Here is an 11,491-nt window from a genome sequence, read left to right as displayed (position 1 = left end):
TGCTCGACGTATCACAAAAGTAAACAAAATGGTGTTCAAAATCCATCTCCTCAGCAGGATCATCTAATCTCGAAAATCATGTTTGGTGGGACACCACCTCCACTTCAGATTATTATCAGGGACAGTTTCACCTTGGTTATATAAAAGTATCAGGCTCACTGTGCTGAGACTCACTGGATTTCATGTTTAAACCTCTTCTATCCAAGTCATCCGTCATCTTGTTATCCTATCATACCTCTTTCAGTCATCTTCCCGTCTATAGTACAGACATCATGTCAACCTTACTCACCGGATACGACTCATCAGACGACGAGAGTACAGGTGTCGATGCTGGCCCTTCGTCGGTTCCTGTCGCTGGTGGAAATTCCGCTCAACCGGATGATGACGAGGAGGATGATGAGGAAAAGTTAGAAGAGGAAGCTAGGAAGGATGCCTTCGGTCTGTCATCGAGTAATGGGCAGCAGGCAGGAGCGACAGCTATAAAGAAGAATGCAAAAGGTGTCGTAGAGTCAGCGCCCGACGTCCTGAAAGAGGTAAGTTGACCTTTTAGTTGCCATGTTACTATAAACGACTAATCCCAATTGCCATAGGATCCAAATGGTGCGAGTCTCGCTATCATTACCAGACCAACAGACAAAGTGGTCAACGTGAACCTGAGCTACGAAGACATGATGAGACCCGTTGCTGGACCCTTAGACCCTTTCAACCAACGGAAAAACAAGGGTATGAACACCTTATCAGGGCATGTGGAAGAGCAATCAATGGATAACTACTCCTTCGCGATGGCTCAACGTACATTCGATGTTCATGGGTATGCTCTCAACCCCTCGATACAGTCTGGGGCATCACAGCCGATAGTGGGATCTTTGAACAACGCGCATCAGAATGGATATCAGTCGATTGAGACTATACGTCCATCCAGATCAGAGAGAAAGGAAACGAAGAGGAAGAGAGGTGGGAAAGGAGATTTGGGAGTAGTCGAGGGGGATGGAGCGTACATGGGACCTTGGGCTGAATGGGCTGGGGATAGGGATACAGATCCTGTGGTGGAAGAGGAAGCTGAAGAGTGGAGAGAAGAAAAGAGGAGACGTGAAGAAGCACAACAGGTGGCGAAGGACAAGATGAAGGTTGCGAGAGACGAGAAGAGTATATTCCATGGTGAGTTGTAAAATTCACTTGCACTAGAGGTGTACAGCACTTGTTGATTTTGATACAGGCAAGGAACTGCACGACTACGCTGGAAGGACGTATATGCATATCCCTACCGATACCGATGTCAAACTCAACCCTTCAGAAGGTGCTGCACCTCCAAATGCCTACCTGCCAGAACGATGCATACATACTTGGGTGAGTGTGACGTTCGTTTTAGTCATAGATGACGGCGCTAAATCCTCCCCTAAAGACCGGTCACAACAAAGGTGTTTCCGCTATACGGTTGTTCCCTCGAAGCGGACACTTGTTGCTTAGTGCAAGTATGGATACGAAAGTCAAGCTATGGGATGTATATCACGAAGGAAATTGCCTGAGAACGTTCCTCGGTCATTCCCAAGCAGTCAAGGATGTCGCTTTCAACAACAGCGGTACTCAGTTCTTATCGGCTTCATACGATCGACATATCAAATTATGGGATACCGAGACTGGTAAATGTATCCAAGCGTTCACGAATGGTAAAGTACCGAACGTAGTCAAGTTCAACCCGGACTACGATAAGCAGAATGTTTTCTTGGCTGGTATGCAGGATAAGAAGATCATTCAGGTGAGTTTATGGTTAATGTGACATGTGAGATCCGATCTGACACTGCACATAGTATGATCTACGTCAAAGAGAGATCGTGCAGACGTATGACCAACATTTGGGTCCGGTCAATACCATCACATTCGTCGATGAGAACCGTCGATTTGTCACGACTTCCGATGATAAGACGATCCGAGGATGGGATTACGATATTCCAGTGGTCATCAAATATATCGCTGAACCATATATGCACTCTATGCCAGCGGTGACGCTACATCCAAGCAGTAAGTAAAGCTCATTTCGATTTGTTTAACATCCAGCTGACATCGTGTTTTAGACAAATACTTTGCTTGTCAATCGATGGACAACCAAATCTTAGTATACTCAGCAGACGGTTCATTCCGACAGAACAAGAAGAAACGATTCGCAGGACATACCGTAGCGGGTTATGCGTGTGCTATAGGATTTTCGCCTGATGGGAAATATATCTCGTCGGGTACGGGTAACGGTGATGTTGTGTTCTGGGATTGGAAGAATGGAAAGATCCAGAAGAGGTTGAAGGCTCATAAGGAGGTTGTGATTGATCATTGCTGGTTACCTAACGAACATGTAAGTGTACCGATTCTTTTACTGAACCTGGTGGGAGTCGAGCTGATGGTTGTGGTGCAGTCTAAACTTGTTACTGCTTCTTGGGACGGTAATATCAAATTGTGGACTTAGAATGATTCGAGGCCTAGCGACTGTGTAGGAGAAGGATGAAGGTGGAATATTAGTATATCATGTATCGAAGATCTCCACACATATGCAACGATAACTGTCACAGGTTGATGATACATGTTATATACACGAACCCAGCTTGCACGTATACACAGGCTCTGTAGTACGCTTCCTCCTGCGTTACTCGAATGAGATTTGGTTCAAGATACCGTGACAGCACCCGGAGATTTACGCTTTACCACCCCTGAAAGATTCTACTAATGTCGCCCACTGCCTTTCGTAGTTGTTCTCCTAGTAGTCCTGTTGATGGTCGTAACAGTCTTCATGGCGGGTTTGGAAGTCGGCTGAGGGGTGGTAGTAACACTAATAACATTCGATTGAGGGAACTTGATCTTCTTAGTTCGTTTGATATGAATGTCTCTCATCGGAGGTGTTTGGACGATAGGAGCAGGATTGGTGATTCTGTTGATTATGGTAGATGGGGTCGAGACGGTTGTCTGGACTCGAGGGGAAGAATGACAATGTACAGGAGGTGGGGGAGGGGGAGGGAGGTAGCGTTCTTTCATTATGGTTGTTGGTGGTGCTGCTCAGGTTGGGGTTTAGCTTTATATCGAGAGGAAGCTGTGCAAGACATTATCTATCAAAGGAAGGCTTTAACTCACCCTGCACTTGAATAGTGGGTATGATAGCTTCAGGTTGCTGTTGCATCACAGGGATGGTGGGGTAGGTATAAGTTGGGTAAACTTGTACCATCCCTATAGCTGGGTTGGGGTCGGGGAGGATGATTCCCTGGTTGATCATTGGATTGGCGACGTAGACTGGTGGTCTGTAGGGCGTCATAACGGTATTGAGGACTATGTATCCCTCCTCGAGGTCAGTATATCATCTATTTGTCGAGTACTGGTAGAGCGTTGTACTACCTACCAACAGGCATGTTCATCGCTTGAATGTAATCTAGGGATTGTATACTTCGAGGGATTAAGGAGAAGCGGGATAAAGCAGTTGCCACTTACAAACCGGTACTTATATACAGTAGTACATCCCTTCTTTCTGACCCGCAGTGAAGATCAACCGATCGAGTCATCTTGCAAGGTTTCCCTTCCTTAGTACCCCACTTTGGCCCCTGGATTAGAGAGAGACTTTGAGTATTATCTCGGTAAGGGAGTGATAATGGAGGGATGGGGTCAAAGGAGGGTTATCAAGATTGGGATTGGGTCAGTCCGCCTGGATCGGCTTTGATATATGCGATTACTTCACTATCAGAGCTTGAATGCAGTGCATTGCAGGGAATCTCCTGACAAGCATCCTGCGAAGTTGGGGACACACAGACATCGAGGAATGCTGAGGATGAGGATGAGGTAGACTTGTTTGTATATAGATTCACGTTCTACATTTTAACCGGGTCTCTTCTTCACCTCCGTGGAGCCAGTATAGATATGCACAATCGTTGAGGACAGCTCAACGGCATTCAAGCACTCGATCCTTGCATGCATAACCGATGGGGAGATGGTCGCTTCCCAGACATCTGTCTATTTGCTATCTTCTATATGAGTGGTGTGCCACATGGCTGAACTGGGAATCGATCGGTATAATACGTAATCACAAGTGGAATTAAGCGTAATCGGCAAACACATCATTGATCCTCACCATTCACCATTCATCATTCACCATTCATCCATGTCTCACTGCTACACCACATACACCACCCAACTATATATACTTCCTCAGCATCATCTCACCCTCTACATATAAAAGATATCTCCATCAGACATACTATCATAACTACTAGCTTATACCACGGGCAACGGCATACGAGACACCGACTCTGTCACACTAGATACAACACCCACCAACCGCCAACTCACCAGACAGCCATACCATCTTCCTTTCAACTGCAGGCTGAATCAGCCTCTCCTTCCCCCCTTCACCTTTTCGTGTGTATGTGGTAATTACGTCGCAATAATATACAGGTGGTAGCTGTAAGTCCATCTTCACACCTCTCTTCTCCTTCACAGCCAACAGCTCAGCTTGTTGCTGACTCAACGTACGCCAAGAGCAGTGAATCACATATAACACACTCCACTATGAGAGAATCCAATTATACATTTCCCCCTCAGAACAGAGCGGTGACAAACATCACTCATCTGATATATGATCGAAGAGGTAAGCGATTTCTCTTTGCGTCACAATACTTCCTTCCTTCATCCCACTCGCGTTTGCTCACACGACTGCCTAATCCTTACAGCCCTCGATACAAACAGCTCCCTTGCTCTACTGAACAGTCTCACCTCCTTAACCTACCTTACTTCCACTTCCCCTCGAATTCGTGAGATTCTCACCGTCGACGGTGGTCTCGAACGACTTCTCGACATCCTTCGCGACTCCTGTCTACCTAAAGATACCTCCTCAACACAAGATCTATGGGGTTTAAACGGTCCCTCGACAGCGCGCGTGATCACCACCGACAGGGCAAACTCTTTGAGACATAGTTTAGCATTTCAATGTGTAGTCAACATAGGAGTTAGAGGGAGTGAAGATATAAGAACGAGGGTGGTACAATCGGGAGCACTGGATCTTGTCGCTCAAATACTGGAAAGCTGGTTGAAGGATCACGGTATATCAATCTTCTCTGGACATCTAGGTAGTCAAGATGCTGTTGACGCTGTTGCCGCTGGATTACCTGTTCCGGGCACAGAAAACTTGAAGAAGAGAGAAAGGGAGAAGATTGAAAAAGCTGAGAGATCTGATAGAACAGATAGGAGTGAAAGGTCACATCGTCATCATAGTAGATCTCAGGGACCAGCAGAGAATCAACCTGTAACCACCACAGCAGCCAACATAGCTAGTCAGGCTGCAGCTGCTTTCGGATTCAACCTCAACATTTCTGCTTGGGCCGATACTCCTCAAGATGACACACCGCAAGAATCTGTGCAAGGTGATACGGATGTAGATATGGCTGATGCAGAAGGAGGAGAGACTGATGATGCTTCAGTGGATGCGGAGGAGGGTAGTATCGATATTGATGTTAGAGAAGAAGCGGTCGCCCCACCTTCCACCACACCTCGGGCATCCACCACCCTCTTACCAATGACTATACCACCGCGTCCTCCCATGCCTCGTGATGCTATAAGTCAGACGTCAAGCGCAGATGCTTCTCTATCCGGTGACGAGACTAACGCTATCCCTCGCAACACCTCCGAAAGCAACATCGCAGCTGCTGCTCAGGGTCTACGTCCACCTGCTCTCAACCTTTCCACTCGTGTACCTCAACTCGCCCAAGATCCCGTCAGCACCCAATCTAGTCCCATGGGTACTCCCACTCGGCATGCTCACGAAGCGGTAGAAGATTCACGTAGGAGCGGAAGAAGAGGTACTATCGTTGCTCGACCCGGTAATTTAGCGCCAAGAAACGATAGGGAGAGGGAAAGGCGTCGAGACCATACTGCTGGAAGTGGCACTTCAGATGGAGGGGAGGATATCGATCTACCTACCGCGACGATTCAGGCTGGTATTGCAGCTGTCAACGCTCAAGCTATGGAAAACAACGGCACTATCGAGACCGATGAACCGGCTGTTCCACCAGCAGTCGAAATTGTAGAAACTAATAACCGACAGGAATTGGATGAGCCTGATCAAGAAGCTATTGCTGCCGAACAGGCAAGATTAGATATGGAAGCTGGAGCACCCCCCGGTCAACCAGGTGCGGCTCAAACACCTAGAGTCACACCCGGCGAAGCACCTACACCACGTCAAGTCCCAGGCGAAGCTCCACCCGCCAATACACCCGATCAAGCAGCAATCATCATCGCCAACAGTGCTCCAAGAGGTTTCCACGATCTAGGAAGTTATGTCGGTATAAGCTCTTTGCTCAACCCCGATGGCAACAGGTATTCCGATGATAGCATCCTTCTTGCCCTTCAACTCCTCGCCTACCTTTCGAAATACCCTCATGTCAGAACAGCTTTCCATCACCCAAGACGACCCATGCATCCTACCTTCGACCTTGGGCTCAACACAACGACCAACCCATTACCTGAAAGACCAGCGTACTCTCAAACTCCTGATATATTCTCTCTTGTCGAACGATTCACCTTCCGACCTTCACCCTCAGATCCATTGTTCTTCAAGGTCCCACAGGAGATCCAGTATTGGGCGGGAGTCATCATGCGTAATGCATGTAGGAAAGATGAGGCTAGAGGTGGGATCAGACAATGCGCCAACATGTCTTGTGGAAGATGGGAGAAATTCCCAAGAGAGTTTGCTAAATGTAGGAGGTGTAGAAAAGCGAAATATTGTAGTAAGGAATGTCAGAGTCGAGCTTGGCAGGAGGGTCATAGGTTCTGGTAAGTTTCGATCATCATCGCTGATCATCATCGCTGACTCTTTCTACAGGTGCAGTTCCAGGACAGATCAAGAACCTGGCTCAGCGGCAAATGAAGCTGCCAATGGATTCCCTACTTCGACCATGCCTATCGAAGCCGGCCCAGAAGACGACGAAGAACTATCCCTGGGTATGCAAATGGGTCTGTCACCCGAGGTGGTCAATCGAGCAATAGCAGCAGCCAGAGCAGCTGGTATCCTGCGCGGGGCGGGTCCAGAAATTGTCGGACCACAACCGCAGAGAAGAGGTGCAGGGGTGGCTGAGAGGGATCCTAACAGATTCGCTCACGCTCAAGAAATCACTGTACCGCCCAGAGGACCTCCACCCGAAGCTGGTCCCCCACCCCCTCCTCACGCCGTCACTCAAGCTCATGTCAATCTCATCGAAGGTCGTGCAGCCCAGCAGTTGATGACGGACTCTGTCCTTGTTCATCCTAGACGGACAGCGAGGAGGAACGATCAGCCCGGTGGACCTGGAGGAACGGGCGGACGAGCAGCCGATCCTTGGCGTAGATTACACAATGTCGGAACATTGCTGGGATTGCGGAACGATCAAAATCAGAATGCGACTGCGCCAGGACAGCAGCAGCAGCCTGCTGGTGGTGCGGCTGACACGCATATACCTTGGGAAGGAGTTGACATCAGAGGTGGGCCGTCTAGGAATAATCCAAGGGATGAAAGGGGTTCTGGTGGTGGTGGCTTTGGGATGATGGGACTGGGGTTTAACCTAGCTGATCAAGGTAGACGAGGATGAGGTGTGTGAGATCTTTGCCTTTGATTGGATATGGACTCTCGGCTGATGATGGTTCAGGTGTAGGATCGAGAATGAACATTTTCACTCGACAAGAATCTTTTATTCCTTAATCTTTTCTGTTAATGACTCACGCACATCTGTATATACTATATTCTGTTTCGTATAGCAAGCACATCGCATAAGGCTTTGTCATTCTGTTTTTCCTCTTTCTCCTTACGATTCCAAGTTTTTTTCATCCTAGCATAGTTGTGTTTCCCTTCTGTCTGTTATCAAGCTACCAAATATCGTGATTGGGATGTATAGTGTATAACTTATGATATGATAAGTAGGATGCGTGCATATAATCGGATTTGTGCCTGGTTTGTTGATGAGAGAGTGGAGAGTGGAGGTAGTTTACCAGTATCAACCAGAATCTTCTTCATATGTTATTGCCACCCATCTCTCTCTTTTGTTCTTGTTATATACCACAATAATATCGGATAGACATAAAACTTTGCTTTTGTTAGGAATATACCCAGCACAACTACATCAGACAAAACATAGCTTGAATATACACAAAATGCTAGCCAGAAAGCATCTAATCAGAACAGCGCGACTACCCCACCAATCACCTCTCACCGCCAAACCCATATTATCTCGACCTTCCATACGAACCATCACTCCCATCTTGATCCGCTCCTATGCACAGGGACCACCTCGTCCCCCACCCGGTGGCCCGCCCGGAGGTGGTGGAGGCGGATTCGGAGGAATGCGATTCCCAGGCGGAGGAATGATGGGTGGTCCCTCTCAGCCGGAAAAGGGGGAAACGCTCAAGCAGTTCTCGGTGGATTTGACGCAGTTAGCTAGGGATGGGAAGTTGGATCCTACCATTGGGAGGGACGAGGAGATCAGAAGGACGATACAGATATTGAGTAGGAGGACGAAGAGTAATCCTGTATTGTTGGGTTTGCCGGGTGTAGGGAAGACGGCTATTCTTGAGGGGCTGGCTACGAGGATAGTGAATAAGGAAGTGCCAGAGGTGAGTTTGAGGTCTCATGAGTTTGAGGTCTCATGAGTTTGAGGTCTCATGAGTTTGAGGTCTCATGAGTTTGCGGTCTAATCGGTCCAGCTGATCGTCCAATCTTGAAAAGTAATCGAGAAAATGAACTTAGCTGATGTGGTCATGAACCCAACTCTATTAGTCACTCCATGGTAAACGTCTGCTCTCGCTTGACCTGTCGATGCTCTTAGCTGGAACTGGAGTACGAGGTGAATTCGAATCTCGTTTCAAAGCCTTGTTGAAAGATATCCAAGAGGAAGAAGGCAACGTAATTTGTTTCATCGACGAACTTCATACCCTGCTCAATCTGGGAAAGGCAGAAGGGTCAATGGACGCTGGGAATATGATCAAACCAGCTTTAGCTAGAGGACTCCAACTTGTCGGTGCGACCACTTTGGACGAATACAAGAAGACCATCGAAAAAGATGCAGCGTTGCAAAGACGATTCCAACCTATCATGGTGAACGAACCCTCTGTCGAATCAACCATCTCGATCCTCCGAGGGTTAAAAACGAGATTCGAAACTCATTTCGGTGTTTCGATAGCGGATTCTGCCTTGGTCACTGCGGCCGTGTACTCGGATCGATATATCCCTGATCGATACTTGCCTGATAAAGCTATTGATTTGGTGGACGAAGCTTCCTCGGCATTGAAACTTGCTCAGGAATCCAGACCTACAGCCTTAGAGGGCTTGGACAGGGAGATCGTCACCTTAGAGATTGAGAGGGAATCGCTCAAGAATGAAGAAGATCCATTCTCGGTCAACAGGCGAGAAAAAGTGGAAAGCCAATTGGAAGAGAAAAAGAAGGAACAGAAGCATCTAGCGGATTTGTGGTCTCAGGAGAGGGAGAGAGTAGCAGAGATTAAAGATATCAAGGAACAGATCGAACAGGCTAATATAGATTTAGAGAATGCCCAGAGGAATGGTGAATTCGAAAAGGCCTCCAAGCTTCGATTCTCGACGATCCCCCAATTACAGAGGAGATTACCCAAAGCTCAAGCTGAGTTGGATAGCGAGAATGCCCAGGAACCCAACATGTCGGTCAAGGATCGGGTGACGTCCGAAGACATCGCTGTAGTCGTTGCCAAATCCACTGGTATACCTGTGAACAACCTGCTGAAGGGCGAAAGGGAACGATTGGTACATATGGAAGATTCGTTGAAGACCAGAGTAGTAGGTCAAGATCAGGTGGTACATGCCGTCAGCGATGCGATCAGATTATCGCGAGCCGGGCTACAACCACCTTCGAGACCGCTGGCTTCGTTCTTGTTCCTTGGTCCGACTGGTGTGGGGAAGAGTGAATTGACAAAAGCTTTGGCGGAGTTTTTGTTTGCCGATGAGAAGAGGGGATTGTGAGTGCATTATGTCACCTTTAGCTCCCGTCGCATACCACAAGCTGATGATGATTTCTATATGAATTTAGGATCCAACTCAACATGTCCGAGTTCCACGACAAACACACTGTATCTCGTCTGATAGGTGCAACGGCCGGATTCGTGGGCTATGAAGAAGGTGGGCAGCTCACCGAAGCAGTCAGACGAAGACCTTATGCCGTGGTCGTATTTGATGAGATCGAAAAGGCTCATCCGGATGTGGCCAACATCTTACTTCAGATACTTGATGAAGGGACTTTGACGGATGGGCAGGGTAGACAAGTGAATTTCAAGAACACTATTATCTGTTTGACATCCAATCTTGGTTCTGAGTGAGTGCTTCATTCCTCTCAGCCCCGTTCTATCGCAACTCACATCAGAGGACGCTGACTCAAAGTCGCTTCAATTTCACACAGAGCACTATACGAGCCCAACGCATGTCATCCCGACGGATCCATAACAGACACCACTCGATCCGAGGTACTCAAATCGGTAGGGACGTTCTTCCGACCAGAACTGATAAACCGACTAGACGAGTTACTGGTATTCAATAAACTCCCTCCGTCAATCATACTGGATATTATCCAACTTCGTCTCAAGGAGTTACAAGGTAGATTAGATCCTCGAAGGATAACCCTGAACGTCACTGAGGAAGCGAAAGTGTGGTTGGCCAATAAAGGATATTCTGAGCAGTTTGGTGCGAGGGCTGTGCAGAGGGTTATAAGGGATAAGGTGGTCACGCGGGTGGCTGGGAAATTGTTGGATGGGTCTATCAAGTGAGTATAACTTCCCCTTTCTCGTTCGGTCTGTCTATTTGAATGTAATTGCTGATGATGTTGTTTTTGTCGAGTGCAGAGACGGCGAGATAGTTACGATTGATATGAGAGAAAATGATATTGCCATTACGAGCAAACCTGATCCATCGCAACCCTCTACTCGACAAAGCAGTGCGAGTGTGGTAGCTCCGAATGGAGATGCTTCCAGGCCTGAGCCTAGGTTATTGGAAGTACTTGAAGATGGGGTAGAAGAGGTACATGAGGGTGAAGAGGAAGATAAACCCAGGAGGGTCGTTTATGGTTAGACGGAAAAGTAAATAGGCATTTAGCATGGCGTATCTTCGTTTTTGGGTTATATGATATCGGTTTGTAGTGTAGTCATAAGATAAAATGCATATTGTAGCACTTCTCAACGTTATCAAGAAGGCCTCGTAAGAGTGTATATATGGGAGAATGAGAATTTATGGACAATGCATATGATTCGTGCTGGCGGGAAAGAACGTATTTAGGTGAGTTATGCAAGGGAGGAGAGTAGAAACAAGAAAAGAGAGGTATGGATTGGAATTGATTTTGGTTGAACAAGAGGAAATGCAGGATATATAGTAGGATTTGGGGATATCAGGAATAGTTCGATATGATGAACAAGAGAAGGGAAAAAAGGAGAAGAACAGATGAAGAGAAAGAAGCAAAGAAATCGAGAAAAATCGTTCATTGTC

At 47.3% G+C, this 11,491-nt stretch overlaps 4 protein-coding genes across 4 annotated transcripts; 3 read left to right on the top strand and 1 right to left on the bottom strand.

The window, feature by feature from the left end:
• Positions 1-272: 272 nt before the first annotated feature.
• On the top strand, positions 273-2,455 carry I302_107581 (uncharacterized protein; the record flags this gene model as incomplete). Its single annotated transcript, XM_019193289.1, has 7 exons — positions 273-533; positions 591-1,158; positions 1,217-1,347; positions 1,403-1,756; positions 1,809-2,019; positions 2,073-2,344; positions 2,405-2,455. The coding sequence occupies 7 exons, from the start codon at positions 273-275 to the stop codon at positions 2,453-2,455; spliced, it is 1,848 nt and encodes a 615-aa protein (XP_019044766.1).
• Positions 2,456-2,709: 254 nt separating this feature from the next.
• On the bottom strand, positions 2,710-3,292 carry I302_107580 (uncharacterized protein; the record flags this gene model as incomplete). Its single annotated transcript, XM_019193290.1, has 2 exons — positions 2,710-3,035; positions 3,115-3,292. 2 exons carry the CDS (start codon positions 3,290-3,292, stop codon positions 2,710-2,712), a joined length of 504 nt encoding a protein of 167 aa, XP_019044767.1.
• A 1,244-nt stretch (positions 3,293-4,536) lies between these two features.
• I302_107579 (uncharacterized protein) lies at positions 4,537-7,586 on the top strand (the record flags this gene model as incomplete). Its single annotated transcript, XM_019193291.1, has 3 exons — positions 4,537-4,615; positions 4,698-6,795; positions 6,845-7,586. The coding sequence occupies 3 exons, from the start codon at positions 4,537-4,539 to the stop codon at positions 7,584-7,586; spliced, it is 2,919 nt and encodes a 972-aa protein (XP_019044768.1).
• A 559-nt stretch (positions 7,587-8,145) lies between these two features.
• Positions 8,146-11,080, top strand: I302_107578 (uncharacterized protein; the record flags this gene model as incomplete). Its single annotated transcript, XM_019193292.1, has 5 exons — positions 8,146-8,604; positions 8,768-9,978; positions 10,050-10,331; positions 10,416-10,775; positions 10,855-11,080. The coding sequence occupies 5 exons, from the start codon at positions 8,146-8,148 to the stop codon at positions 11,078-11,080; spliced, it is 2,538 nt and encodes an 845-aa protein (XP_019044769.1).
• Between the last annotated feature and the right edge of the window lie 411 nt (positions 11,081-11,491).

The sequence above is a fragment of the Kwoniella bestiolae genome, chromosome 6 (assembly GCF_000512585.2).
Source record: "Kwoniella bestiolae CBS 10118 chromosome 6, complete sequence".
In the NCBI taxonomy this organism is placed as follows: Eukaryota; Fungi; Basidiomycota; class Tremellomycetes; order Tremellales; family Cryptococcaceae; genus Kwoniella; species Kwoniella bestiolae.
This window is presented reverse-complemented; position numbering and strand designations above follow the sequence as displayed.